General features: G+C 41.2%; 3 protein-coding genes across 8 annotated transcripts in view; 2 read left to right on the top strand and 1 right to left on the bottom strand.

The window, feature by feature from the left end:
* Nucleotides 1–7967, top strand: part of trim62.1 (tripartite motif containing 62, tandem duplicate 1) — a 34318-nt gene extending 26351 nt beyond the window's left edge. The window contains exon 6 of the mRNA XM_019892419.1: nt 5098–7967. Coding sequence (XP_019747978.1) covers nt 5098–5648 — 551 coding nt within the window. The 3' untranslated portion in view covers nt 5649–7967. The remainder of the gene's footprint in view (nt 1–5097) is intronic.
* A 2845-nt stretch (nt 7968–10812) lies between these two features.
* Nucleotides 10813–26784, bottom strand: part of LOC109529190 (uncharacterized) — a 17007-nt gene continuing 1035 nt past the window's right edge. The window contains exons 1-4 of one of the 4 annotated variants that reach the window (XM_019892430.1): nt 20297–20456; nt 17224–17453; nt 14950–15099; nt 10813–13709 (exon numbers count right to left, since the gene is read on the bottom strand). In XM_019892430.1, coding sequence (XP_019747989.1) covers nt 12964–13709; nt 14950–15097 — 894 coding nt within the window. In that variant the 5' untranslated portion in view covers nt 15098–15099; nt 17224–17453; nt 20297–20456 and the 3' untranslated portion in view covers nt 10813–12963. The other 3 variants (XM_019892429.1, XM_019892433.1, XM_019892432.1) reach the window with 3 other exon arrangements.
* Nucleotides 20545–26784, top strand: part of znf362a (zinc finger protein 362a) — an 11731-nt gene continuing 5491 nt past the window's right edge. Inside the window, exon 1 of one of the 3 annotated variants that reach the window (XM_019892423.1) lies at nt 20545–20897. The gene's annotated coding sequence lies outside the window, so the exon portion shown is untranslated. The remainder of the gene's footprint in view (nt 20898–26784) is intronic. The other 2 variants (XM_019892422.1, XM_019892424.1) reach the window with 2 other exon arrangements.

Genomic DNA, 26784 nt, shown 5'->3' with positions numbered 1-26784 from the left:
TTCCTGGCTGTTTAGACTTGACAACCTCTCCTGGCTGCTTTTTGTTTCATCGCTTCAGACACTCGGATGACTCATTCTCTTTGAGATCCCTTCTCTTTATCCCTCAAAATCTGTGAGCTCAAATGTTCAATTGTTCACATGACTTGAGCCTGCCTTTTTTTTTTCCCCTGCAGCTCTTGAAAACCTCACCAAGGATAAGCTGTGTGACCATTTTCTGATGGCCGAATTTGCCATAATAATTGTTGAAGCCCTTCTCACTTTCGTCCAGTGTTTTGAACGCTCATTGTAGATAGCTAAGAGTGAGTTGTGATTGCGTCTCCTTTACAGTCCTCAGCCAAAGGTCTCCGCGCCACCATCGGCGACGCCTTCGAGCGCCTCCACCGCTTCCTGCGCGAGCGTCAAAAGAGCATGCTGGAAGAACTGGAGATGGACACGGCGCGCAAGCTCACGGACACCGAGCACAAGATCCAGCGCTATAGCCAGCAGCTGCGCGACGTCAAGGAGGGCATCCAGATCCTGCAGGAGCGCCTCAACGAGACGGGGCGACACGACTTCCTCGAGGGGGTGGCCGTCACATCCGAGAGGTAAGGCAGTCACAGCGTTATCCGAAGAACACAAGAGTGAGAGGAATATCCGCGTTTAAAGATCTATCCGACAGTTGACTCCTGACAAAATTTTACATTTTGGATCTAGCAGTGATTTGTGTGACAAATTCTAATAATCCTTGCACAGATGGTGTCTTAGTCCCCGAAAAGCAGCTGTCATGTTTAATCTGGGCCGGTTCATAGAGGACATTTTAATTGAACTATATCACATCTCTTTGCAGCAACGTTTTAGAGATTAGTTATCGAGCTTCTCGTATTAAAATGTGTCTATAAATATTTTGAATCAGCAATATTGCTCATTTTCTATTTTCATATGAAGGACAAATAGGAGAAAATATGTGATTCTTTCGGGATCTAAGAATGGTCCAAAATGTCTTGGTGAAAGAATTAAGATATAACAGGAAACATGCATTGATTTTAATTGAAATTTATTGGAGAAAGAGGTAAGTTGTAGGGGTTTAGCAAAAAAATGATTTGAATTGATTTGAATTACAGATGGGAGTGCATTGAATCAAACCAAATTGAAAGTTCCACTTGCAAATTTGTCAAGATATGTATCAAATTGTCCTTTGTTGGAGAGAGAGAGATCTTTCAAAGGAAATACCACATTGATATGGACCTAGTGTCTAGTTCATTCGTATTTTAAAACAACAAACTCATCGCATCATCCCCTCTCAAACCAAGCCGTACCACATCAAATCGAATGGTTATGCCACTGGATTGAACAGAAGCGAATCGTTCTACTTTAACCCTTTCGTGTACCCTGTAACCTGATAACATGATAAGCTATCCACTGTAGTATCCACTGTCCCTGAAAGGTTTAAAATAAACTGTCCTTGTCCATATCACTCCCCAAGTATCAAGATACGTATCAAATTGTTCTTCAGTTTTTTTTTTTTATTGGAGAGATGCACACCGCTATTTTATAATATATTCCAGGTGTTTACATATCGTCTGAAGTAAGTTTTTATCTCATGCCTGGCATTATAGCCCTCCAAACATGCAGAATCTCCTTATGCGCCCTGGTTTCAGTGCAAGAAGTAACCCACTCACAAGGTCCTACAGGAGTTGAGATCATCATCTAACCAACCCCATTCAGTCATTCAAATCAATTAATGCTGATGACAGTGAAGCATTACACCGAAGCAGGAGATTAATCACCCAAGTGTCGAGCAAGGCGCTGCATTATTAGCAAAAGGCAATTGAGCAGGTTTCGACCGGCATTGATCTGTTTCTGTCACAGGATCAAAGGCAAGATCCATGAGACCAATTTGACTTATGAGGACTTCCCGACCTCCAAATATATGGGGCCTCTGCAGTACACCATCTGGAAGTCGCTCTTTCAGGATATTTCTCCAGGTAAGCAGGGGCAAAGGGAATGTACGGTTCAGCTCGCCACGCTGCGGTTGGAAGTGAAGTCAAATGTTGTTCTGTTAGTTACATAAATAGCGGCAAAAGCACAGGGCAAGGAAGTGATGCTTTGCTGTCAACCATCCAACAGACTGTTCGAAAAAGTGTTCTTGAAGGGATATCATGTCGATACCAACACCCCAGCGCTGCTAGCCATTAGCGCAGCCGCTGCTGACCGCTGGCAGCAAGCGCCGAAGAATACAGTGCCAGCGTAATAAATTTTTTTGGGGCACCTTACTCCGCGATTCGACATTATTTCAGGACGCCCTTGTCATGAAAGTCAGTAGGAAGTAGGAACTGTTTGTGACAGCAATGCCTCAGAGTTTGGAAAACGAGTCAGGTCAGCCATTACGCCGCAACACGCTGCTCGGAATGACTTCAAAATTAAATGCATTGCATGAACTATTGTTGCTGCAGTGCGTAGGTCCTGTCTAGGTACTGGTAAGCCGGAAACAACGGTTAGTTACACTATCTGACAACAGAGACCTCAATCTTGGTACTGCATCACACTGGGTGTTGGAATTGTGGCTTTTTAGTTTGCTGTAAACTCTTGTTCTCCAGAAATGCACACCGTTAAGAATTGGTCTGGCCTCTCTCTGTGGCTCCCGACCTTAGCTTGCGAAATGGCAGTCGAATCCAGAGGGTAACATTGCCCTTCTTGTGTCTAACAGTGCCGAGAGAACCTCTGCCCTACTCCATCAATCTTTCCAGCAGAACATGATTCAAATCATGTGCGGAGGAATTTTTGTTAGTCCTTCCATCAGTCAGTCCTCCCATTTCAACATGCTACCAGTGAAAGAGGAGGCCAGGCGTCCCCCCGCCCCCTCCTTGACTGACAGCAAAATGGAACAATTGGTTCCAATCCATCAGCCGCAGTTGCCAGAGATGAGACAAAGACGCTCTGCCATCATCCTTCATCCGTTGTTTGTTTAGCAGCTAAGAACAAAGCCTTGTTCTCAGCACGAGGCTCCGCGTGAGGCTGTTGTTTGTTGTTCCCGTGTGCCTCTCACAAAACTCGCTTTGGATTGTGAATTATTAATAATGGCTGTTAACAAACACCGACCAAATCGCAAAAGTGGCAAAGGCTCCTTTTTATCCGCCAACTGGGTGCCAGCCACTTCACTTTACCACTTGGCTATTTTTAACCTGAGCCTCTTTTGTACAATTTGAAAGTGTGTCAAAAAATCCAGCACACAAAATCTGGCCTCAATTGAACTGTGGTCTCGTTTGAGGTAGAAAGTGACTTGTTGGGCAGCAACAGTTGGTTTCTACACAACAGAGTGAGAAAAGTGAGTTTCAACTGTCAAACTTATGATTCTTCTTAGAGTGAATATTCCACGTGAACTTTTCAATGTCAGCCTCATTCACACGAAACATCTGCACGAGGGGGAATTAACTTTTATATGTAGCACGAATGGGGCTAGCGACCAAAGGAACGAACTGTGTTGCTCTCCCACACTTGACCACTTTTGTCCAAATTAGAAGCAGGATCAAATCTCTCATCTCCCTAATGCCTCCTAGCGTCGACTCTCATACCATCAATTACTTCTACTTCTGTTTCTGCTTGCAAACATTCTCGCACACCAAATAGCACTTGACTCTCAAAGCTGCTATGTAGAAGTGAAGCTGCCAGGCGGGCGTGCCGCACAATAACAAGCCATCAGTCATCTTTGAGCTCGAAGCGCACACCATGATCCCCTTTTTCGGCTGCCGTGATGTTGACGGTTTTTCTTTTGTGAGTTCACTTCCCTGAAAAAGAGAAGACCTCTTTTTTGGTAGAGTGCACGGAATATCAAAACGATAGCGGAGAATGTTTCCCTGCAGCGTAAACAGCGTATAATCAGCATGTATCATTCCCCTCACTCTCACAAACCATATTCCCCAGTGTCAGTAAGAAAAACTTTGAACCGAATTGATCCTCTCTTCACACAGACCTGCACCAATGCACATGCCAGACAGGTAATTGACAATGTAACTATAAATACAGACAACAGATTTGCATTTTTATCTTTTCTGTTTGAGGCCACAGAATGGAGCACTGTAATTCTACCTGGGTTAAAAAAAAACAAAAACGCTGGTTGCTAATAGAGAGAATAACACCTCAGCTCTCACTGTTGTGGTTTGTATACAGAACTGTATTTGTTTTGGCACCAGCCAGAAATCCTTTTGTGCTGTGTTAGCATTCACGTCTGTCTTAAAGACTACCTTTGGGAATTGCCTGCTGTGTTTGTACAACATTTACCGCACACATGGTTCCATTAGAATGGTAGTACTTATTTTTATTTTTTTATTTTGTGGGGACCAGCCATTACACCTTTTGTGTGTATGGTATCGCGCTAGCATCTGTGCTAAACTCCACCGAAAGTCAAACAATGTTGGGTTCGGCATCAGACTTTCTTGGCACGTAAACACGTATTTCTCCCTATTTGCTGCCAGTACACTGTGTGTCGTATTAGCGCTAGCATCTGTGTTAAACTCTACTATAGTACGTTAGCATACATTTTCATCTTCTTCAATTTTGGACCATCCAGGACAGCACCAATATTTGTTGTGATATAAGTGCTAAACTCTACCATGGGGAATTGCGTGCAGTGATTGTACACAATTTTCCGACACGATAGAGAAACAATTCAAGACAGAATGGTGGGTAGCATCTTAGCGTCCAGTACATATTTTTAGTTTCTTACATTTTTGGGAATAAGCCAGGACACCTCTTCTGTTTTGGTAGTAGTGCTAGCATCCATGCTAAACTCTTAAACGGAGAGTTAGTTTGCAGCCCTTTTACAATTTTACACAAGAAGACGCAATGTTGGAGCTAATGGTCTGTTAGCATGTTAGCGCTCAACTTTACCGTCTTCCTTTGTCTTCTGTTGCAATCAGCTTAGCTTGAAAATGGTTACACAATTTGTATGAACTGCAGTGGGCTAATGTTATTGTAATGTACTTTGATTTTATTGACAAAATGATTTTGATGGGATCAAAAAATGCAACCATGAAGGTGAGCTTAAACTGTAGGGGGAGCCCTTCAACTGGAGCAAAGACAGTTTAGTTCTCAATTCACCCTTCTGTTTTTATTTGTCAGTGCCCGCCGCCTTGACGCTGGACCCCATCACCGCCCACCAAAGACTGATCCTGTCCGATGACTGTACCATCGTGGCCTACGGCAATCTCCACCCGCAGCCGCTACAGGACTCGCCGCGCCGCTTCGACGTGGAGGTGTCTGTCCTGGGCGCCGAGGGCTTCGCATCCGGCGTCCACTACTGGGAGGTAATGGTGTCGGAGAAGACCCAGTGGATGATCGGCGTGGCGAGCGAAACGGTGAGCCGCAAGGGCAGCATCCAGATCCAACCGGGCCGCGGCTTCTACTGCATCGTCATGCACGACGGCAACCAGTACAGTGCCTGCACCGAGCCCTGGACCCGTCTCAATGTCAAGAGCAAGCTGGAGAAGGTGGGTGTGTACCTGGACTACCCCAAAGGCCTGCTCCTCTTTTACAACGCAGACGACATGTCCTGGCTGTACACCTACCGTGAGAAATTCCCCATGAAGGTCTTCCCTTACTTCAGTCCGGGCCAGAGCCACGCCAATGGCAAGAACGTGCAGCCGCTCCGGATTAACACTGTGCGCCTTTAAGAGATCCATGTGGCCGACCTCCGTTTGATTGACCCGATGTGGATTTCAAAATTGAAAATGTTGCGTTTGAAGTGTATACCTGCTATGTGAAGACTCCATTTTAGATCCGACGCAAAATGGAGGCAAAGTGTTGTTTCTGTGGCTGAAATTGGGCTGCAATCATCCACATTCTTCCATTTATCCCGTTTAAAGTAGTGAATACATTTGAGTCTATCCAAGATGACGTTGACCAAAATGCCGATTGGTCATCAGTCAGTCATGATGTCCCCTGCTCTGTTTTGGTGTTTTTGTTGTTGTTTTTTTCCCATTCAGAGCCTCACTGATGATGATGGCTGTCTGTCACTCAAGAGAACACAAAATAGAGGCAAGGGATCTATCTGTCTGTCACTGGAGGTTAATCAGGCTTTGATCATCCGTTTTGTTCAAGTTATGTTGTTTAGGGCGAGGGGAAAGTGGGAGTTGACGGCTTTTCCCTTGTTGAAATTGACTCTTAGCATACTTATTGGGTGGTGACTGAAGATGTCTCAAAATGGAGGCAAAGGAATTTCCCCTGGGGTGAAATGGGGCTGCGATCATCTCTTTCCTACCACTTGTTGGAGATGGCGGGAAAGCTGGACTGGATTCCAGCTAACATCGAGTGGGAAGTGGACTAACTTTTCTTTCTTTTTTTCCTTGTGGCACTCCACTGATGTCAAATCTCTGCCGTTGGTCAGCGAAAGTGTCACAAAAAGGATACAAGCAATGTCCCCGGTTCTGAAATGGGGCCTGCGAGCTATTGACCTCAGCAGATTTGAAAGGCGGACTACTTCTTGGATTGGTGGCCATTTAGTGGCAGGGTATTTATTTTTTTCCCCGAGTGGAACCTCACTCATGTCGCCCACCGTCTCCGTCTGCACTTTCCATTCTGAAAAATGACGCTGCTGTTGAGGGAAAAATGATGCACTGGTGTCTCTACGCACCCCACACCAACGCACCCCATGAGAGTTTCTACGATGGATTAACATAGGGGTAGTCCTCGGTTTACGACAGAGGCCCGTTCTTGTCCCTAACATGAATTGGTAGTTAAGTGGGAATGTGGCGTATGCGAGCACCTTACTCAAGTCTTAAATATAGTAACTATTTGTGTGGGCAAAAAAAACCCAAAAAAACAAACCACTTCTCGGCCATAAATATAAAATAGACAAACAAAAAGAACGCCAAGTACTGGGTGTACTTCGAGTTTGTTGCGTGACGTTCGTAACTTTGAAAACTGGTATGCCAGTTGACTTCCAAGTTGCTCTCATTTCAAACTGAAAATTCCCCTTAGGAAGCAATACAATGCCAATTGATTTGTTGCAAGCTCAGATGATATCATACCAACTCTAAAAATTGAAATGAAGTCAAACTACTCATACCCTGGTAGCACAGGACCACGTCATGGTGTTTTCTCGGTGCCATTTAATGAGTTGTTGTGCTTACTGATCCAACAGAACCTTGGCTTTGTTGGAGTGAGTTCCGTTTCCAGTTCTGTGGTCCAACTGTGGTTTTTGATGTAGCTAGAGAAAACCGTCTTGTTATGTTGAATCGTGGCTTAGTGGTGCGAGATATCCCTGTTAATCCATGTGACAAAATCACAGATGATTCGGACATGTCAGTTGGCCCCACGTGCCCCCGAGCACCAGGCTTAATGTGTACACGAGTCCTAAGAGCTTCTGCTGCCACGGGCCAAATCAAGCATGCTGGCTGATTTCGATGTGTGTGCGTCCTTCATTAAGCCCATCTCGACCTTTTGGAATCTTACGGAGCAAACCTTGGCCACAATCGTTCTTTTTGCCATCTTGCACCTTTACCTGTTTGTCAGCTAACTAGGATAGTCCGACTGACAGTTTGGAATGTTGCTTCTTTTTTTTTTTTCTGCTGATGTTGATTTGCACCAATCTGTCAGGTTTACGTTTCTGATGAGTACAATCCATTCGTTTGCTTTAAAAACCAACACGTGGTTCAACCAATCGGGACGCTGGAACTGAAAGGTTACACGACCCCTCCTCGCCTCCCCCCACGTTGGCGACACCTCGATGTCCCCGTTGACTGTTTTGCGTTTCGCTATTTAAAATGCGCTAAATGTGTGACGTTGCGGAGGCAGCGGGGATGGCAGAAAAACAAAACATTTATGAAATTAAATCAACATTTAAGGTTTATGATGATGTCACATCTGACACTTTTTATGATTCTATTGATGATTGTGTCCTTGAATGATGGCCGCTGTGCTCCCATCGGCTTGTAAACACTCCACTGTGGGGAAATGTATTTTAATGTACAATAAATGACTGCTAAAAATCCTCCTGTTTGTCGTTTTCATCACCTTTGCCCTAATTTGAACAGTAGTGTCTCGCGTCGAGACTCGGGAACGGGAACTCTCGTTCCGGTCTGGATTATAGCGAGCCGTTTTACTAAATGACACAAACGTCAAGGAAAAAGCAGAGGATTATGAGGGATTAGACTGTTTTAGGATGCATCCCTTAGCTACCCTGTCCCTGGTGCATGTGAGCAAATTGTCATGGAAATTCATCCCGTAGTATATTAAATCAGTTCATGGCTATATCCTGTGACAATGTGTCATTTTAAGGACCCGTATCTTTGTCAGGATATCGACCTAGGATCAAGTTGTACACACTGCGTGCCTGTTTGTTCTTTTGAGGACCCATCGTGTCAGGATACCTCCTTGTCAAGACAACTTAGAATGTGTACTTGTCCGGTTAGAAAAGTAGTATCCTTATCGGCGTCCTTGCATAAACTTGTTCGGATTTATTCGTCGCACGGATACGTCAAGATGCAGCCTCGTCAGGATGTCGACGCGGAATTGTGTACTTGTAAGGAGGGTATAATTCTGATTAAAAATCTTTTAAGAAGTGTCCCTGTCAGGATGTATGCTTGTAAGGGGCCACTAATGAGGACATGTGATCCTTGTGACAGCATGCTTTTGAGGTTATATACTTGTCAGGATGTATATTTCTGCCTTTGTACCCTTGTGGAAGTGTCCTGCCCCAGCATCCTTGTTATCTTATTACTTGTGTAGATTTGTCATTGGGCGCACATGAAATTTGAGGCCTCAAATTTCAGATGAGAACATCTTGTTGCCTTATTTCACACTTGAATGAAACGCAGTCTTGCTGCGCCATTATTATATTACACTATACTACAACTCAAGCTGTTTCATTTTCATCTTCGACTTGATTCTTTTTATACCGTATCTCGAAGCAGCAGCTCACCCTGCAATATATATATATTTTTTCCCCTTAACCCGAGGGGAAATTGTCCATTAAAAAGTCACTGATGTCTTCTTTGTAACTCCTCTCTGATGGCTGTGAGGCGTCCCGAGGGAGAGAGTCCGCTTTTTCATCTTTTTTTTTGTTTTTTTTTTTTATGTGTGATTTATGTTGAAGAGGTGAGTTGCAACGTTTACTTTTCATTTAACATTAAAAAGACACAAGGTTGATGCGTGGGCTGCTTTGGAATAACTGAGAAGAGGAAGTAGGACCTCAATTATTCCTGTGTGATGTCATTTTGTGTTCAACACAGGAAATTCTCGGTTTCCCATCTCCACCGTCCCCGTCCCCCCTCGCATTCCATCCATCCTCAGGCTCTCCGAGGAAACTTGTGGCGCCCTCTGCTGTGCACATTTGTATTCTGCTAGCGAGCCCTGGGAGCTGGTGGTTTGTGTCATGGGTGAGTTCAGATTCTTCTTTGTTTACATTTGCAACAATGATCGCCCAGGAACCGCATGCACCGGCCACTATGGAAACATGAGTTCAAAGGCTACTTGCGGTCCTGTGCTTTATAACAATTTAAAAGCATACCATTTTCAATATTTGAATTGTTTATAAAAAAAAAAAGGTCACATTCTATTGAAATTACTTGCTAAATCCTTATTTGGATACATTCAATTTGTGATGCAAAAATCAAAACATACAAAATTTGTAGAATTCAATTTATGAAAGAAATAGAACTTGTTTCCTTTTTTATTTTGAAATTTAATGCACTCTGCTAAAAACCAAGATGGATAAATTTCATAAAAAATAAACAATTGCATGTTTTATTTTTCGTTTTGGGGTTCTTTATGAAGAATAAAAAAACTTTTATACAATCAGTTTTACTATTGAAAATTAGCTATATAAATTGAATCCAAAATTGGTGAACATATCAATCAGACAGAGGAAGTTTTGCAAATTACATTTTTGATTTTTTTTTGGCTTGCTAAAAAATTAAAAATCAAGATACGGCGAGGCAACTTTATGCAGCACATTTCATAAATAGGGCAACTCAATGTGCTTCACGCAACCAAAAGCACAACATAGCATTAACAAACAGAAGACTGAAGACATTCGCAATGCAGAGAGAATAAAATAGCTTATTAAAATTACTTGCATATTGACAACATTTAACCACATTTCAAACCAGAAGATTTAAAGACATTTCAGAGCAAAGAAAAGAAATGAAAAGTAGCTTCCAGAGATTACTCAAAGAACAGAGTGAAATTGATTTTAAAAATGCTTAATCAAACAAAAGGGAAAAAAATTAATGTAAAACCACTTACACTTGGGGCTGACTTCGCTTCCAATTCCATTTGCGTGCAGCAGAACAGCTAAATGCCGCTTCACCATGTTTGCTTTGAAACCTGGGCTCCACTGACTAGAATCTGCAGACCTCAGAGCCCAACTGGGTTCATATTCAATTCACATTTCCTTAATGTATTACCAATTGAATGCATTCAGTGATTTATAGACCAGTTGTGGCATTTTTAACTGTTTTAAAGCTGAAAAAAAATTTAAATCTTGAATCCTGTTTTTTTTTGTTATTTCCTTCAGTTAAAAGTTAAATAAATTTAATCTGAAACTGGTATACATATTACATGGTATGCATTCTAAAAACATACTGATCATGTTTTGTTTTGGGGTCTTTATGGGTAAAATTAAAAAAAATAACATGCATACCAATTTTGTATTACAAAATTTTTAATTGTTTATTACAAAAACAATCTTCTGTTCAATAAGTTAACGTAATACAAAATTGGTATGCATAACATAACAAATTTCCTACACCATAATACTTAATTAAGTTTGACTTTTTGAACAAAAACATAAATAAATAAAATGAAATGTGAGGGGAGTCAAGAAAACTAGTACACTTCATGTTTAAATAAATTTAATACAAAAATGACCAGACATCCATCCATTTTTTTAAAGCACTTCAGTCCTCATTAAGGTCAACTGGTGAGCTGGAACCTCTGAGCGGGCTAGTTGCCAGTCAATCACAGGTCACATGTCAACAAACAGACTCACATTCACACCCACAGTCTTCAATGAACACGGGATAGACGCATCGACACGGAGAACATGCAAACTCCACACAGGAAGGTCACAGTAGAAATCCAAACCTTGACTCAAAAAAAGGGTAAGGCGGGTGTGCTAACCACTAGTAACCACTAGTAAACTGTGCTGCTCAATCAGTTTACACTTTTTTTTTTAAATGAAGCAAAAAAAGAAAATTGTGAAATAAAACCGATGCCTGATTTTATTTTGAAATATATTTTCATAGTAAATTTCCTAATTTCTGAAATCATGTATGACACTTTGTTATTTTTTCAAATAACTGTTATACTTTTATTATTGTAGAACTGTTTTTTGCCTGTAATTTCCTGTGTTATGGTTTTATCCACCCCCCCTTTTTTTGGTGGGTGCGGGGGGGGGGGGCTGCACACCTGTAACTCACTACAGTACAGTATGTGTAAACAGATCTCATTGCATTGGCCGCACCTTCTTTTATCAGACAAATCAGTGTCGCCTATGTTTGATTTCGATGTAATTAAGTTCTGACTGCATTCTCTTTTGTGACCTTTTGATTAATTTTCTAAATTGAGTTTTTCTTCAAAAGCAGTATCATTTGAAGTTGTAACAGAACAATTAGCGCATCAGTCCACTTTCATGCTGGAGCCTATCCCAGCTGTCTCCGGGACGTAGGCGGGGAACCCTGCACTCTGCACTGTGAAGCGGACGTGCTAATTAGTCGTCCACCCTGCTTAGCGCATCCGCCTTTTTTTTCCTATATTTTCTGATGCGATTCTGTTGTATGTCTTTTTATGTTTAAATATTTTTGTTGTAACAGTCAAAAACATCATTAGAACAATTAGTCCTTGTTATCACTTTTTGTCCTCACTGGATTTTTTTTTTGTTTTTTTGTTTTTTAATCAGTGCTATTCATTCTTCCTCTTTCTATTGTGCTATCACAGTTAGCTTTCTAGTCAAGTACAACTTTATTGTCAAATAAAGTTCAGCTTGGTGCCAAGGAACTATGTTGAAGCAAAAAGAGGAGCTTCATTTTGACAATCTGTCTCAGTGAGTGGTAGTGCTTTGTAGCCAACTTGTGACATATTTGTGTCAAGGAACTACGTATGTTGAAGTGAGAAGAGGAGCTACATTCACTTAGCCCAATGCTAGTCCAACTGCCTTGGTGCCCCAAAACTATGTTGAAGTGAAGATGTGCTTCCTTTAGACTGCCCAATGCTTTGATGCCACCTTGTGGCATCTTGGTGCCAAGGAACGATGTTGAACTGAGTGGAGGAACTTCATTTAGTCCATCCGGTACTTGGTAGTGGAGTGGTCTTGGTGCTTAGGAACTTTGCTGAAATGAGGAGAGGTGTTCCATTTTGACAATCCGATGCTTGGAAGCCGTCTTGGTGCCAAGGAACTATGTTGAAGTAGAAGAGGAGCTTCATTTAGATAGTCCAATGCTTTGGTACCATCTTGTGGAATCTTGATGACAATGAATTGTGATGAAGTAAGGGGAGGAGCTTTAGGCCGTCAGTCCAATGCTTTGGTGCCAAGGAACTATGTTGAAATGAGCTCCATTTTAGAGCATTCGAAGCTCTTAAAAGTAGTGCTTTTCCATTATTTTGTGGCATCTGTACGCAGTTGTTGGAGAGGGGGGAGTGCAATTGCTCGGAGCAGGACTTCACACTATTCAATACACCCTGGAGTGGTCCCCATCCTCTCACATGGAACATATTGACTAACAACCATTCACACGCACAGTCAAATTTATGTACAATTCAGAATCTTCAATCAACCTAACAAAGATCTGCATGATACTGATCATATTTTTATTACTGAACACCAGTGTCATTACGTTGTGGTCCTCAAAGTGACCAATAATCTTCCACGGCTTTAGCCAGCAAGCCTCCCTCAACTTGCCTCGTCAGCATTTTACCGGCGTTCTAGTCCCCGCATGTAAACATTGTCCCTTAATCCCGTAATCCCTTTCCAATCGACGTGCGATCGCTTCACACCAACGTGACGACATCTGTGCTGGAGCCTCGCGAGACCGACGCCAAAAAGAAACTGATGCAGGCCTCCAGGAGGGTCTCCACGCTCCTCAGCAGGAGGACATTGACACCAAGGTAAAGCGGAAGCACCAGCATGCCGAGCACAGCCAGCAAGGCCAGTGCCAAATTCGAACCCCGCCGCCCATTCCTGCGCGGCATCTGAAGGGGCGCCGTCATGCAAACTTTCTCCTTAGAGGAACATCGTTGGCTGTCGCTCGCCATCGCTTGTGTGAGAAGAAGAAGCGAGCAGGTGAGCAGGATCAGGATCAAGTAAAGCAAAGCCACACCCCAGCAGGGGCGCATCGCGCTGGGCAGGGGACTCAGCAGGTTGGGCAGGCACCGCATCAAAGAGCCACCGCGAGCCAAACAAGCAGTTGCCCTGGCTTCCTCCAACCTCCATCCACAGCGCAGGCTGAGCGCCACCGCCACCCACACCGACAAACAGCACAGGTAACCAATCGCGTGACACTGCCAGCCACCTTTTTCATCCCTGCCTTCATCCTCGTCGTCGTCGTCGTCTTCTTCTTCTCTCGTCATCCATAGGAATTTGCCGAAGGTCTCTACAGCGACGAGGGGTGTGAGGAGTATCAGCACGGCGCCATAGGTGTGGCTCAAGAAGAGTAGGAAGCGCAGGGCGATGACGCCCAGCGGTGGAACGAGCTCGACGAGCCACGACTCAAAGAGGCCCAGGAAGCTCAGGTAAACTGCACAAAAACACAATTCGACAATGTAATTGTGTACGTTTTCACTCAACTTCCAGTATAGGTTCAAGCTGGAGAGGCCAACGCCCACCAGAGACAAAAAACAGTTATTGTAAACATTAAAGCCACTTTCGAAGGGCCCGTGTTTTTGCATACATCAAAGACACATTAGTCTTCCACTAAGCTTAACTTATAAACAAACATCTGAACCGAATATGCTTTGTAAACACCAAAGACACTTTGTGCGTGAAGTCTGTATTCTGCTCATATTTGGTTATGCTGTGTGGCTTTCCCGTGCCCGCAGCGTAGCTTGGCGTCCTTGTAACAATCATCACCGAGAATTGGAATAGTCCCTGCTGAAGACGCACAAACTTTGGAATGCGCCAAGCTGACAATTGGTTTAGGAGAAACGAAAATTATGATGTCTCAATTTGTGCCTCGGTACCGCCCTTCTGATAATATAAAAGTGATGTGAATTTCTTCCTGCTTCGCACTCGTGACGCGCAGCCATTGTCTGTAATTTGCGGGTGCCCAGAATATTCTGTTATTAAAAGCTTTTTAAGGAACTGTTCGTCGATTCCAGCCTCTGTTTGAAGAACCAACATTCTCCTCGTCCGAAATTCAACGAACACACGGAGGAAAGAAGGCCACCTTCCCCCAACATGCGTAGAACATAACTCACATTTGTAAGCACACGATTTTAAGGTCTTCATTGAATCTAAATATTTTGGACAATCAAAGAACCCGTCTTCAATCAATCTCACATTTTTGCAAGAGCTGAAGCCAATTTAAACTGTGATCTTGGAGGCACCAAAAACATTTGATAGCATTTTCAGCAGCATTTCTTAAATCTTTAAAGAACCGCCATAAAAATAAAAAATGTGTTTTTTGTCAAATCCAAGACACTTCAATGAACGTCATCTGTTTATGTCAACACTGAAGATAATTTAGTCCTCAAAGAGCCGAACACGCATTTGTGACCAGAGAATTTCACGTCTTCACCGTAACTAATATGCTTTGGAGACACTTTGGTGGATCTTGTGTGTTCTTCTTTTCAGCAACGAAGGCAATTTACTCCTCAAAAATGAACAATTTCAAATCTTCATAGTTTGCTGTTGGGTTTTGTGAACATCAAAGACGCGTGTTGTCTTCATTGCACCTGGTGTTTGGAAGCATTGAAGGAAATTTCGTTTTCAACGATTCATCATGTACGTTTGTAAATTGACAGTTTTTAAATCTTCACCTGTGAGTAGGAAGTCGGTGAAGATGAGGATGCAGCAGCCGCAGAATCCAACGGGACTGCGCGATGTCGCCAGCGAGGGCAGGCACAGGAGGTTGCACACCAGCTTGAAGACGCACAACACCGACGCACTGTCCAACACGCCGTCCATGTCTGCGGGTACACGACACGTGCGCGGCTCAAAACAGGTTTGCCACTTTCGTCTCGAGGTGCACGATCTCGAGAATGTCAGACGCTTCGGCAGACCAGGAAGGTAATCGTTATTTCTGCACTTGTCATCCTGGGCTTGGAGATCAATACTTGAACTTTGCACTGTTTACTGTGAGGGAGCATCAGGGTCATTATTTAGTCAACTTCTAACAAACACAACTAAAATGGTCTCATGTACAAGACTGAAACGCACGTATAAACCCTTCTAATGTTTTTTTCTCTCACACACTCCAGTGAGGGGGACTCAAGTTAGACTATTTTTAGGAATTGTGACTTGCTGGCCAAAAACATGGAAACAACTTGACTCAGTATCGAAGTGACTTGATTTAGACTTGAACTACACGACTGAACAGGTCATCTTGTTTATACTTGTAGCATGATAACACAAGTTGCCATTTCAGGAAGCAAAGCAAGAAAGAAAGAAAAAAACAAGAGAATCAAAGTCTCCTTTCACCAGTGGATCAGAGACGTCATGCTCAAAACTTGCATGACGTCCCACACGTCGGCTACAAGTTACTTTAAAGTGAACAAGAAGATGTAGCATCCAATGACGATAAAATAAATTGTTCACTTCTGTCAATTATACATCGGCTTCAATTGCAAGTGGCGACTCTGAGTTCCATCCAGCCACACCAACGCAAACTGTCCAACAGCGTCGACATCTCCGCTGAACCAAACGGGGCTGTGAAAAATGCTGCCCATTAGAGGCGCAAAAAACACACCGTGAGGGCTGTCAAGCGGCGACAGTTTAATTGTGTCGACATTCCCCTCCATCAAAACCAGTGCTGGTACATGCGTACTGCCCAGAAGGCCCAACTAACCGAGCAAAGATTCTTCTTCGACGAATGTCGTGGTCAAAAAGCTGAAAACAGTCCACAACGGGTCCACACGAAGGACAAAAAACACCATATGACAAAACAAGAGACAAAAACAACCAGAAAAAAAGCAGAGCTCTTGCAGCGGGCTGCCAACTATGGCGCCATCTTGAAGGTATTCTCACACAATTCTGACATGCTCTCACACATGCTCCTGAAAAGCTCACACATGACTGAAATCCTTCTACACACGATGTATATGCTCTCATACTTAGATGTATAATGTCACACACGCTACTGAATCGCTCTCAGACACACAACTGAAAGGTCCTCACAACTGAAACGCTCTCATGCGCGCCACTGAATTGCTCTTACACTCACTGAACACTTTTCTGCGTGCAACTGACCAGCTCTCACACACACTATTGAAATGCTCTCATATACACATTACTGAAAAGTTCTCACAAATGCTGATAAGCTAATACACACTGCTGAAATTTTTGTTTGCATGACTGACATACTCTCATTTCACACTACTGAATTGCTGTCAGACACGCAACTGAATAGCTCTCACATTCTACTGAAACACTCCCATATGCACGCTGCTGAAAAGCTCTTACACACACTATTGAAAGGCTGTCATACACACCACTGCAACTGTCTCACGAATGCGACTGAAAAGCTCTCACACGCACTACTGAAATGCGCTCGGGCATATTACTAAAACAGACACACTCCTGAAAAATTCTCACATTAAATTACCGAAAACATCACTCACAGAGCACTGAAATGCTCTCTCAAACACTTCTACTGAAACATACTCGCACTGACTGATGCTTTCATTCACACGCTACTGTATTATTCTCTCACATGCACTACTGAAATACTCTTTTAGACATGCTACTGAAACACTCTCACACACTACTGAAGCACTTTCCTTCACGCTACTGAAATCCTTTCCGAAATCATCTTGAAATACGTTCGTACACTGAAAAATGCATTTCAGTCGTGGTGTGAGAGGATTTCAGTTTTGTGTGCAAGCAAAAAAAAAATAGTGTCAACAATGTGTGCAAGATCATTTCAGTAGCGTGTGCATGAAAGCTAATCCTGAATTATGTCCTTGACGGCCCCACAAAGTTTACACACACCCGCAAGTGATATTCACTTCAATCAGCAACAGCACATTGTGAAGTGGACATGCACAAACTCTCGAAAAAAAAATAGAAATGCCCCCATTGTGAGTTTTCATTACCTGGTCGCCCCCGTGGGAGTCTTCAGAGCCGCATGTCCCTCCGGAGCTCTTCAACACGCTGTCTTCCTCTTCTCTCCCCACCCCCTTTTTGCTGTTGCTAATAACCTCCCCCCCACCCCTACACTCCACCTTCCCTTGTGGCCTCCCAGGGCGCCTTGCTCGCTTGCACCTGGAGCAGTGACGGGCGTGGCACTGTTTGAACAGGCTCAGGGAACCAGTCGGGCAACTCGCTGGCCCATGAGACGAGCGTGTCAAGACAAACAAGGTGAGAGGGGAAACAGAGAGAGGGAATTATTTGACTTGTTCAAGCAACTGCATGCTAATACACTCAACCCTCAGGCGTGCTAGGGTTTTACTACCCTTTTATCTTCTTCACGTCTATTTTTGTCGACGTACAGACATTGTAGTTATTCAAATTTGGCATGTTTTTTTTTTTGCTTCCTTTGCTGCATAAAATCTTTAAGCAATATCAGGTCTCTTCCATTCATTTTGATTGTTTTCAAATGAGGGTTTGTTTACAAAAAGGTTGTGGAACAAGATTTTTTTTTTAAATATTCTCAACACTTTTTTTTTTCTTTTTGCAATTGGCGCCTTGGTATGAGTTTCATTCATTCCTGGACCACGCTTGGAACTTTCCCCATTAAAATGAATGCAAGGCCATTAATCCGTTCCAGCCTCCCAAAAAAAAAACAAAAAACAATTAACTGTAAAATATGTATGTGCAAAAAAAAAAAACAATGAACTGTAAAATATGTATGTGTCACATTTGTACAAAATAAATACAATTAATGATAACACTGCCGAAATCAAGTACTTTTAAGGCTTTCTCGCCTGGATGCTGTTGGGCGCATCCTGGCTGGAACTCCAGTGGGATTTACGATTGCGTCAAACATGCTGTTGCACAGCTCCTCTCTTGGCTTCTCGGTATGGCAGTTATATTAGTCTTTGATTCACAGAGAATACAAAATTAATGATCTCTCAATAATGATTTGATAAATAAAATGTTCAATTGTTGAATCGAAGGTGAAACTCATCAAGGCAGACTTACTGTAAGCAATTTACCGAATAAAACGTACACAAAACAGGACAATACGTCATCCAAATATCGAAGCAACAAGAATCTGTCGAGCCTTGAAAATTTAAGTACAGCTGAACAAAATAGGGCGAAATAAAGTGCTGCAGAAAATTGTCTTTTTAGAAGCACATTATTTGTCTTTCTTCGCTCTGGAGCTTTGGTGAGATACAGTATATGACTTCCAGTTAGTGTGTCCGTTATGTAAATGTCTCAGACTCAGTTGTGTCCTGAAGCTCTTTGCAAAGTCGCAGAGAGAAATACGTAGTGTGTTTCTTTCTATTTGTCTCAGCCCAATTCTATGTGTGACAATGCTTTCAAAAAGTATTATGCGTTTCAAATCTGACATGGAGAATATGAGATTGAACACCATGGAATTAAAAAATAAACGATAATTTTGTTTAAAAGTCTTCAAAACCCTCACACAATAAACATCTTTTTTTTTTTTTTTTGGTGTGTAGAAATTGTTCACCATCTACCAAACTACTGCTGTTGTTGAAATGAGTTGAGTGCATAGGCACCACGCAGCATTTGAAGTTTTTTACTTGCAAAGCCCAAAATTGCCGGAAGATCTCATATCTTGAAAAACCTTGAAATTGGGTCCCTTGTAGGTCAAGTCACCATATGTCTTAAGTTATTGGTTCTGTGTCATTATTTTAAGTTAAATCTTCTGTAAAGCGCTTTGTTACAGCTGAAGCTGTTGTGAAAGCGCTTTCTCTGGGTACTCCGGTTTCCTCCCACACTCCAAAAGTATGCACCTGTATGCTAATTGGACACTCTAAATTGTCCCTGGGTGTGATTTTAAGTGTGAATGGTTGTTCGTGTATGTGTGCCCTGCGATTGGCTGGCACCCAGTTCAAGGTGTCCCCTGCCTACTGCCCAGAGACAGCTGGGATAGTCTCCAGCATACCCTGCGACCCTCCTGAGGATAAGCGGATTAGAAAATGGATGGATGGATGCATTCTCAGAGATGCAATTTAACATTTCAAGTTGATTTTTTTTCACATTGATTCTGAATCTGCCCTAGTTTTTTTTCCTCTAGCAGATTTTAATAGTTAATAGTTTTAAAAAGAATAATAATGTAGAAATAAAATGTGTAATATAGTCATATATTTAGTCATATTTATGAATTAAATTTTAAGTTCTGGAACAGGTGGAATTTTTTTTCTGAAATGTCATCGCTAGAAATTGCAATGTAAGGACAAATCCATATTGAGCAAGCTTTAAGAGGTCAAACTTAAAAGCAACAACAACAAAAAAAGAATGTTCCATGTCTGTTGCTCAGTACACAAGTAGTTTCTTTGTTTTTCAGGACATTCCAAATTGTTGTAATGGCTACGCCCAATGTTTGTGCGATAGTTCTGGTTGTTTTTCCTCTCTTCTTTCAGCTTCAAAATGGTTTGCTTTTCTCCTATAGACAACTCTCTGGTCTTCATTTTTGCTTCACAGCAAATGCCGTTTTCACAGGTGAAACCCAAAGTCCAAAACAAGCACTATCAAATTTTTAAGCAATAAATCTAAAACGACACCACCTGAGCAACTAGAAACACCTTTTCAGTCACATATTCCCAAACTTTTGTTCATTTGATAAATAGGTGGCTTCAAACAAAAGGTGCTCTGCCTTCAGTTGTTCTGTCTCATATTCACCTTTTGATTGAAAACCCAAATGTCTTTAGTACACAACAAAAATGAAGGAACCATGCCGTTCCGATACTATTGGATGCGACTGTACGTTGCCAAGTTTTTTGGGAAAAGTCACTCAGGTGGCTGCGCAAGTAATCTGTCATTGTAGTCACCAAGTGGTGGTCCTGAAGTGATGTTTTCATCTGAGGACCATCAATTATCCCTGCTCTTTTCTGTTCATAGGTAAGGCGAGGCAGAGTTGAGTATACTGTCTGGAGCCAAACCAGTCTCCAGATCAATCAAGACTAACTGCTTTACTGTATAGGCCAAATTTGATGTGCTGTGGTGATAAAGCGCGTTTGTTTATGTTTCACTTACCTAGCTTAAAGCTGCTTTTTTTGAAGCTGCTTTTGTGGAAGATTACGAGGCATTCAACTCATGAGAAAAATTAGCAAATCCATCAGTATGAAACATGCCGATTGCAAAACAACGTGACGTGATAGAGTAAATCTGAGCTCAGATTTGGGTTCAGTACCCCAAAAATGCGCTAAACTCAGTTTTCATGATTGACCAGTGTAATCATAATGGTGATGACGTTCCTTGCGTGGCCTTCTCGGTCGGTCACGAGTCATGAGCGCCACCTGGTGCTGATGTGCGCGCATCAGCCCGGTTCTTGAGCGCGCGTTCACGTCTAGAATTTCTAGCAACATGGAGGCAGCGCGTTCACGTTCCTTCACATCGTCCTCTCAACCCAAAAATCCCCCCCAAAATTTGGCATAAAATGGGTTAAAAGGAGAGGGAGAAAAAAAACGAGGAGGAAAAAAATCTTTTTGCCGGGGGTTCGCCTCCTACAGGACCCAGAAGTGAACAACAGGCGACCCGGAAGGTTTGAAGTCCGCCTGACTGCAAATCGACACGAAAAGAAGACGAGTAGCGATCGTTGCCCAAAGAATCACCGCCCGCGCGCTCACTCTAGCAGGTATGTATGAGGCTTCTCCTTCAAAAAGCAAATAAATAAAAAAATTAAATCTCTCTTCGACGTCGCCGAGCCTTGATCTCGTTGGATTAGCGTCGTCGTTACGCAAGTCGTGCAAGAACTAAGTTGCCATCCCCCCCAAAAAAAACGAGCCACCCTGCGGCGCCCGTGTGATAAAACGTCTATTTATTTCCCTTCATGACATTACATTGCATCCAGTGGGTGCTCACTAAGAATGTTGATCCCGCACATCCTCCATGAAAGACGTCGTGTTTGTGGGAGGAAGTGTCATCAGGGCTGTTTTTTTTCCCCCCCTTGAAGCAGCCGGGATATTTAAAGCTGCAAAATGCGAGTCAACAAGGCGAAAGAGAAAAAACAGCCGCCCGACGTGCACGAGGACAAATGTTCGCCTGGGCCCACTCACAATCGTGGACGGCGCCCGCTGCTTATAAAAATAAAAGCGAGGAAGGGGCTGCCATTTTTGTTTCTCTTTTGTCTCATTTTGGCCCAAAAGCAGAGCAGACGAGACGGCAGGCTGCAACTAGCCAGCATCACGATGCAACGTTGCGGCTTGATTGGATGGCGCTCTAGATTTTAATTTCATGATGATTATTATTCATATTGATATCCGTTAAAGATTACTGCCTCTCTCCAAATCGTCTCGCAATAGTAATAATTATTGTGTATCACTGCATTGATGATGATGATGATGAAAATGATGATGGTTATACAACAGGAACCCAAAACCAAGCAGATTATATTTCTAATTTTTTTCAGTTTTGTTTTAGACCTTTTTCATTTTGTTTGTGATATTAATATTATTTAACTTTTAAAATAACGTGTTTTTGTTTGCCCTTTTCTCTATTTATTGTTTTATTTGAATACAAATATATTCCCTCTGCATTTATTGATTGTATTACGTCATGTTATTACTTTATGTTTATATTTATTTAATTTTAAATCATGTGCATCTATCTATCTATCTATCTATCTATCTATCTATCTATCTATCTAAATATATGTCTATATGTACAATTTGAGGTAGTTTTGTGTCACAATTTGCGTGTCAAAATTCACATTTCGGACGTTGTTAAACACACATAATAGAAAAACGTACAATCACAGATGTCTAAGTTTTTCCAATAATTGAACCACAGAGACTGTCCCAAAAATGCTGGACTGGGCTGGACGCATGCACATTAATGTGCTTATGTAATCAACGCGCGGGTGCTACTTGCGCCACACCAGCTAACTTACAACAAGCTTCAGCTGGCTATTAGTGCGGCTAAACACATGCAGAGTTGCTCCCAAGTCAGTTATCATCATCACCTGTATCGTTCTCACGGAGGGATGACGAGTCGTCGTTAACGAGAAGCCATGGTAATTGCTAAGCTAACACAAGATTCACATGTATTCGTGAAACATCAGAATTAACTGATTAAATACACTTTTCACAGAGGTCTGGCTGGAACCACATTGAAACGAAACTTGTTAAATTTTGCACGGCAAAAAAGTCTGGACAGAAAATTACACACATAATTATTAATAATATTATACACAAAGCTAAACAGGACCAGAAACCAAATATGAATTACAGCGTATGTCAGCCAGATGAGTAGTTTGGAAGATAAAAATATATCTTAATATACTGAAGTATATTGAATTGATATGACATCACTAATGTTGTTTAATTTCACAATAGAGGTCTGAGTTTTTATTTTAACTTTTGATATAAATAAATGTTCTCAAAATTACATGACAGTAACGCTCATGTTTTTATTTTTATTTATTTTTTTAAACCAATTTAACTTTTCTATAGGACCATATAACCCAGTTAGAAATATTAAGCTTGACAGAAACTGATCCTCATGTTTGAACTTGCCCTACTGATAATGTTTTTAGACAAGAAAATAGTTTACTTCAATTGACAATTTGAATTAAAAAAATTTTTTTTTGATTACATTGAAAAGGGAAATTAAATTGTGATAATGTCATCTTTTTATTGTTTGACAAACCCTTTGCTTTAGGTCACGGGATTAACCTTCCAAAAATGGCTCCTCAAAGTTAGATAGTCTCTCCTCAAATTAAATAATTGCTTATCAAACTGCTCCTCAAAAATAAAAAAAAGTTATTTTGAGCCTTGACTATTTTTGTATCATTTTACTTAGGTCTATGTTTTGTTTTTGCTTTATGTAATTTTATTATCATTTTAGTTTTACCTTACTATTTTTAAAATATATTTTTCATGTTCCTATTTTATTTTTTGTTCTGTTTTTTATTACTTTCTCTAAATTCTTTTAAATTTGTTTTTTATTTTAGTGTAATCCCATATTATTTTTGTTTAGGAATAAAGGGATAGGTGATTTTTTTTTATTATGATGTCAGGAATTTTTGTAACTTTGAGTTAATTTGCAACTTTTCATTCATTTTTTTTATTGTGATTTAGTTTTGGTATATTTTTTAATATATTTTACAATACATTATTTACTTTTGTGTCAGGCAGCACAGTGTTTGAGTGTTTAGCACCTGTGCTTCACAGTTTTAGGCTTAGGGATTCAAATCTGTTCTCCAGCCCTCTTGTGTGCGTTTGCTTGTTCTTTCCATTCTTGTGAGGGTTCCGTTTGGTTAGTCCATCTTTCTCCCCCTTGTTAGGTTAGTCAAAGACACTATCCAAGGGGTCACCAACATGGTGCCCACGGGCACCAGGCAGCTCCCCAAGAGAGGGAACGGGACAAAAATTGGCCAACTTTCCACCCGTTTTGGGGGAGATGTTAGAACATAATTAATGTGGAAAAAAAATTGTTCGCGGGGTTATTATTTTTAACTACTATCGGCCAGTTAAATATGTTAGAACCGAATTATAACTTGACCCTACTTTACTCTTCTTGCAGTGTTTTGTTTTACCTTTTATGTGGGTCTCCTTAACTTCAACCTCTGCGTTACCTGGCAAAAAAAACCAAACAAGCTATTTCCTGATTCATAGATACCAAAATGACGTTAGGCCGACATGACTTTAGTATTTGTTTTATTGTTTTAACCCGTATCTGTACATAAACTTAAAGTCTATCATAGTTTGAGTCTCACAATGTGGTCCAAAGGCTCCCTCTAGTGGTACAGAAAATAATCACTGCTTTAGTATGGCACAGTTATATTTTGCTTTTAAATTCCACACATTCACATTTCATATTTAAGAAATGTTTATTATTGAGCAATTACTTAGATACAATATTCATCTAGCTTTTCTGTGCAATACATTTTAATCGAATCATTATTAAAGTACCAATAGCTCCTTGGCCACGGGCACTATAGTATAGTGATACAGACACCGAGGAAGAAGAATCATGTTTCTTCCACTTCCAATGTAAGTCATTCAGGAAGAGGATGTAATATTTCCCATTTAGCGTAGTGGATAAAGCAGTGGGTCTTAATCTGGGTTCGATGGAACCCTACGGGTTCGGCGAATCAGTCTCAGGGGTTCGGCGGAGCCTCTGCCATGGAGGTTAAGACATACCCGACTCAAGATGTCAATTAGTTATGACACACCTGCTTGGCCATCACTGGCTGCTAATGATCACACTACATTACTTGTTCAATCAGTGTTGCGGGAAATTTATTTCGCTCAGTAGTCACCGTGTGACTGTCGTGATAGTACGTCATACAATTTAAAAAAAACTATACTTAGTCCATGTAATTTTATTTACTTTTTTGTTTTAATAAATGTGTTTTTTAATGACTTGAATTTGTAAAAAAAAAAAAAATTTATTTTTCACTAATGAAGGGTTCGATGTACGTACATATGAACTAGTTGGATTTGGTACCCCTACCAAGGTTAAGAACCACTGGGATAAGGAATATATGACTCTGAGTATTGTTATATTATTAGTCGACTTGTGTTGCTCCACCGTTTGTGTTCAACTGCCTGTTGCTTCTAAAACAGCAAGTATCAATGCTCGCTATTAGCATGCTAATAGCATTTTATATGGTTTGTTAGCATTAAGATAAGCAAATTTTCCTCAGGAAAAGCTATGTTGTTTGAAATACAAATCGTGTAATCCTCTGAGTTTTTTGTTTACTTTGACATTAAACCTAAACGGCCAGTGGCATTAAACAACTTGAAGCTTCTTTTTTCATGAATTAATCACTAATTGCCAAACTAGTGCTCATTGTTGGAGTGAGTTGAATTTAGTTCACTGTCACAGTGCTTGTACTTCAAATTTCCACTTGCAAACTAAAGCAAAAAAACAAACAAACAAAAAAACCCAGCCTATTTATGGCTCCTATCTAAAAAAATTAAAAAAAAAAATGAGTTGAGTCACTCTTATCGTAAGGCACCACCATGGGAATAAAACTTCTTTCTTGATTTTTATGAACATTTAAGTCTAATACTGTTGGTCATGATGTTGGTACTTGGAGAGCTAAGATTTATTTTTAGGTGGTACTTGGTGTAAAAAATAGGAGAACTACTGGTCTATGACTTTACTACACTAAAAACTAGTAAAGTGTAGGCCATAAATGAAAAAATAATCCAATGAAAAACAGTCATTAGTGTGCTAAGTGAGCTGGCCCTTTTGTGCCGTATGTTGACGTATTCTTATACTGCTGTGTAAACTAGTTCTAGTCCTTTCATAGCCATTCATAATGCAGGGACCATTATAACCCAAGGTCCCCTGTACCTCTTGCCCCTGCACTATGCTTGGAGGTAATAAGACTATTCGATTCCATGGTAGGCTGAAGTTGTCTTGACATCTGGTCCAGATGTGCAGAACCTAATTTTTGCATGCACAAAAAAACCCTTTTTTTTTCCTTCCACTGTTTTTTTTTTTTTTTTTTTTAAGTCTTTTGGAAACATTTCTCATTGCATACTTTGGCACTCCTGGACCATTCCTGCGTGTGTTTGCTTTAGCTGAGGCATAACACTGGGCTGCATACACCAGCCAAGAACAACAAACAAAAAAAAAACATTGGTCCTATACCCCACCCCCCGCCCCCTGTATGAAATATTTGTCTAATGATGGCGGGCGCAGTGGATCGCTTTCACCTCCTTCAGGCTCCTCTAACTTGCGGGAATTGCACGACACTTTAACAAGGCCCCACCGACGCTGTGCATTGCTTTTCATATTCCACTGAAACGCTTTTGAAGTAAGCTATGTGCTGTACAGTCTGGGTAACTTCAAGTCAGCCCTTACTTACTATTTGCAGAAGCATAGGATATACAGTAAATGTACTCACTTTCTCATCATCCACAATTTTGCAGTCACGACAACTGAGATTAGGTTTTGGTGTAATGGATTTAAAAATAGAGGGAGGTGGGGAAATTATAAGTCACCAATACTAATACTGTCAAGGATGATACGGCTTTAGTTCAATGTAACCGTTGATCTGCTCAACGGAAGTTGAAAAATTGGAGTTACTAAGATAACTGAAACCATGATACTTTCCTTATTTCATTTGCGTTTTAGCTTTTCCTTTAGTATTATTTTGTATAATGGAATCAATGTTTTTATTTTCCCTTGATAGGACTGGATTATTCGTTTTCTAGGTCAGGGTGAACGCTTCCATTGTTACTTGAATGGAGAAAAGTTAATCATATGGAGTTATGATGAAGAGTATTGTCTTTTCTAGCAAGCCAAATTTGACCACCATGCCTTTCAGACCAGGCTAAAAAGTGTTGTTTGGATGATTGAAACCTAAGATTAGGATTACACGTGGTGCAATATGATGTTGCCCCCCCAACGAAATGTGGTGTTATCTTTGCCAGAAACAGAAAATAAATTCCTCTCAAAAAAGTGGGGAAAAAAGCTTTTTTTTGTTTGTTTCTATGCTATTTAACAGGATTTATGGTTCACACCCACACAGAGGAGGGGGGGGGGGGGCAACACCAGTTTTTTTT

The sequence above is a fragment of the Hippocampus comes genome, unplaced genomic scaffold (genome assembly GCF_001891065.2).
Source record: "Hippocampus comes isolate QL1 unplaced genomic scaffold, H_comes_QL1_v1.1 scaffold137, whole genome shotgun sequence".
Lineage (NCBI taxonomy): Eukaryota > Metazoa > Chordata > Actinopteri > Syngnathiformes > Syngnathidae > Hippocampus > Hippocampus comes.
This window is presented reverse-complemented; position numbering and strand designations above follow the sequence as displayed.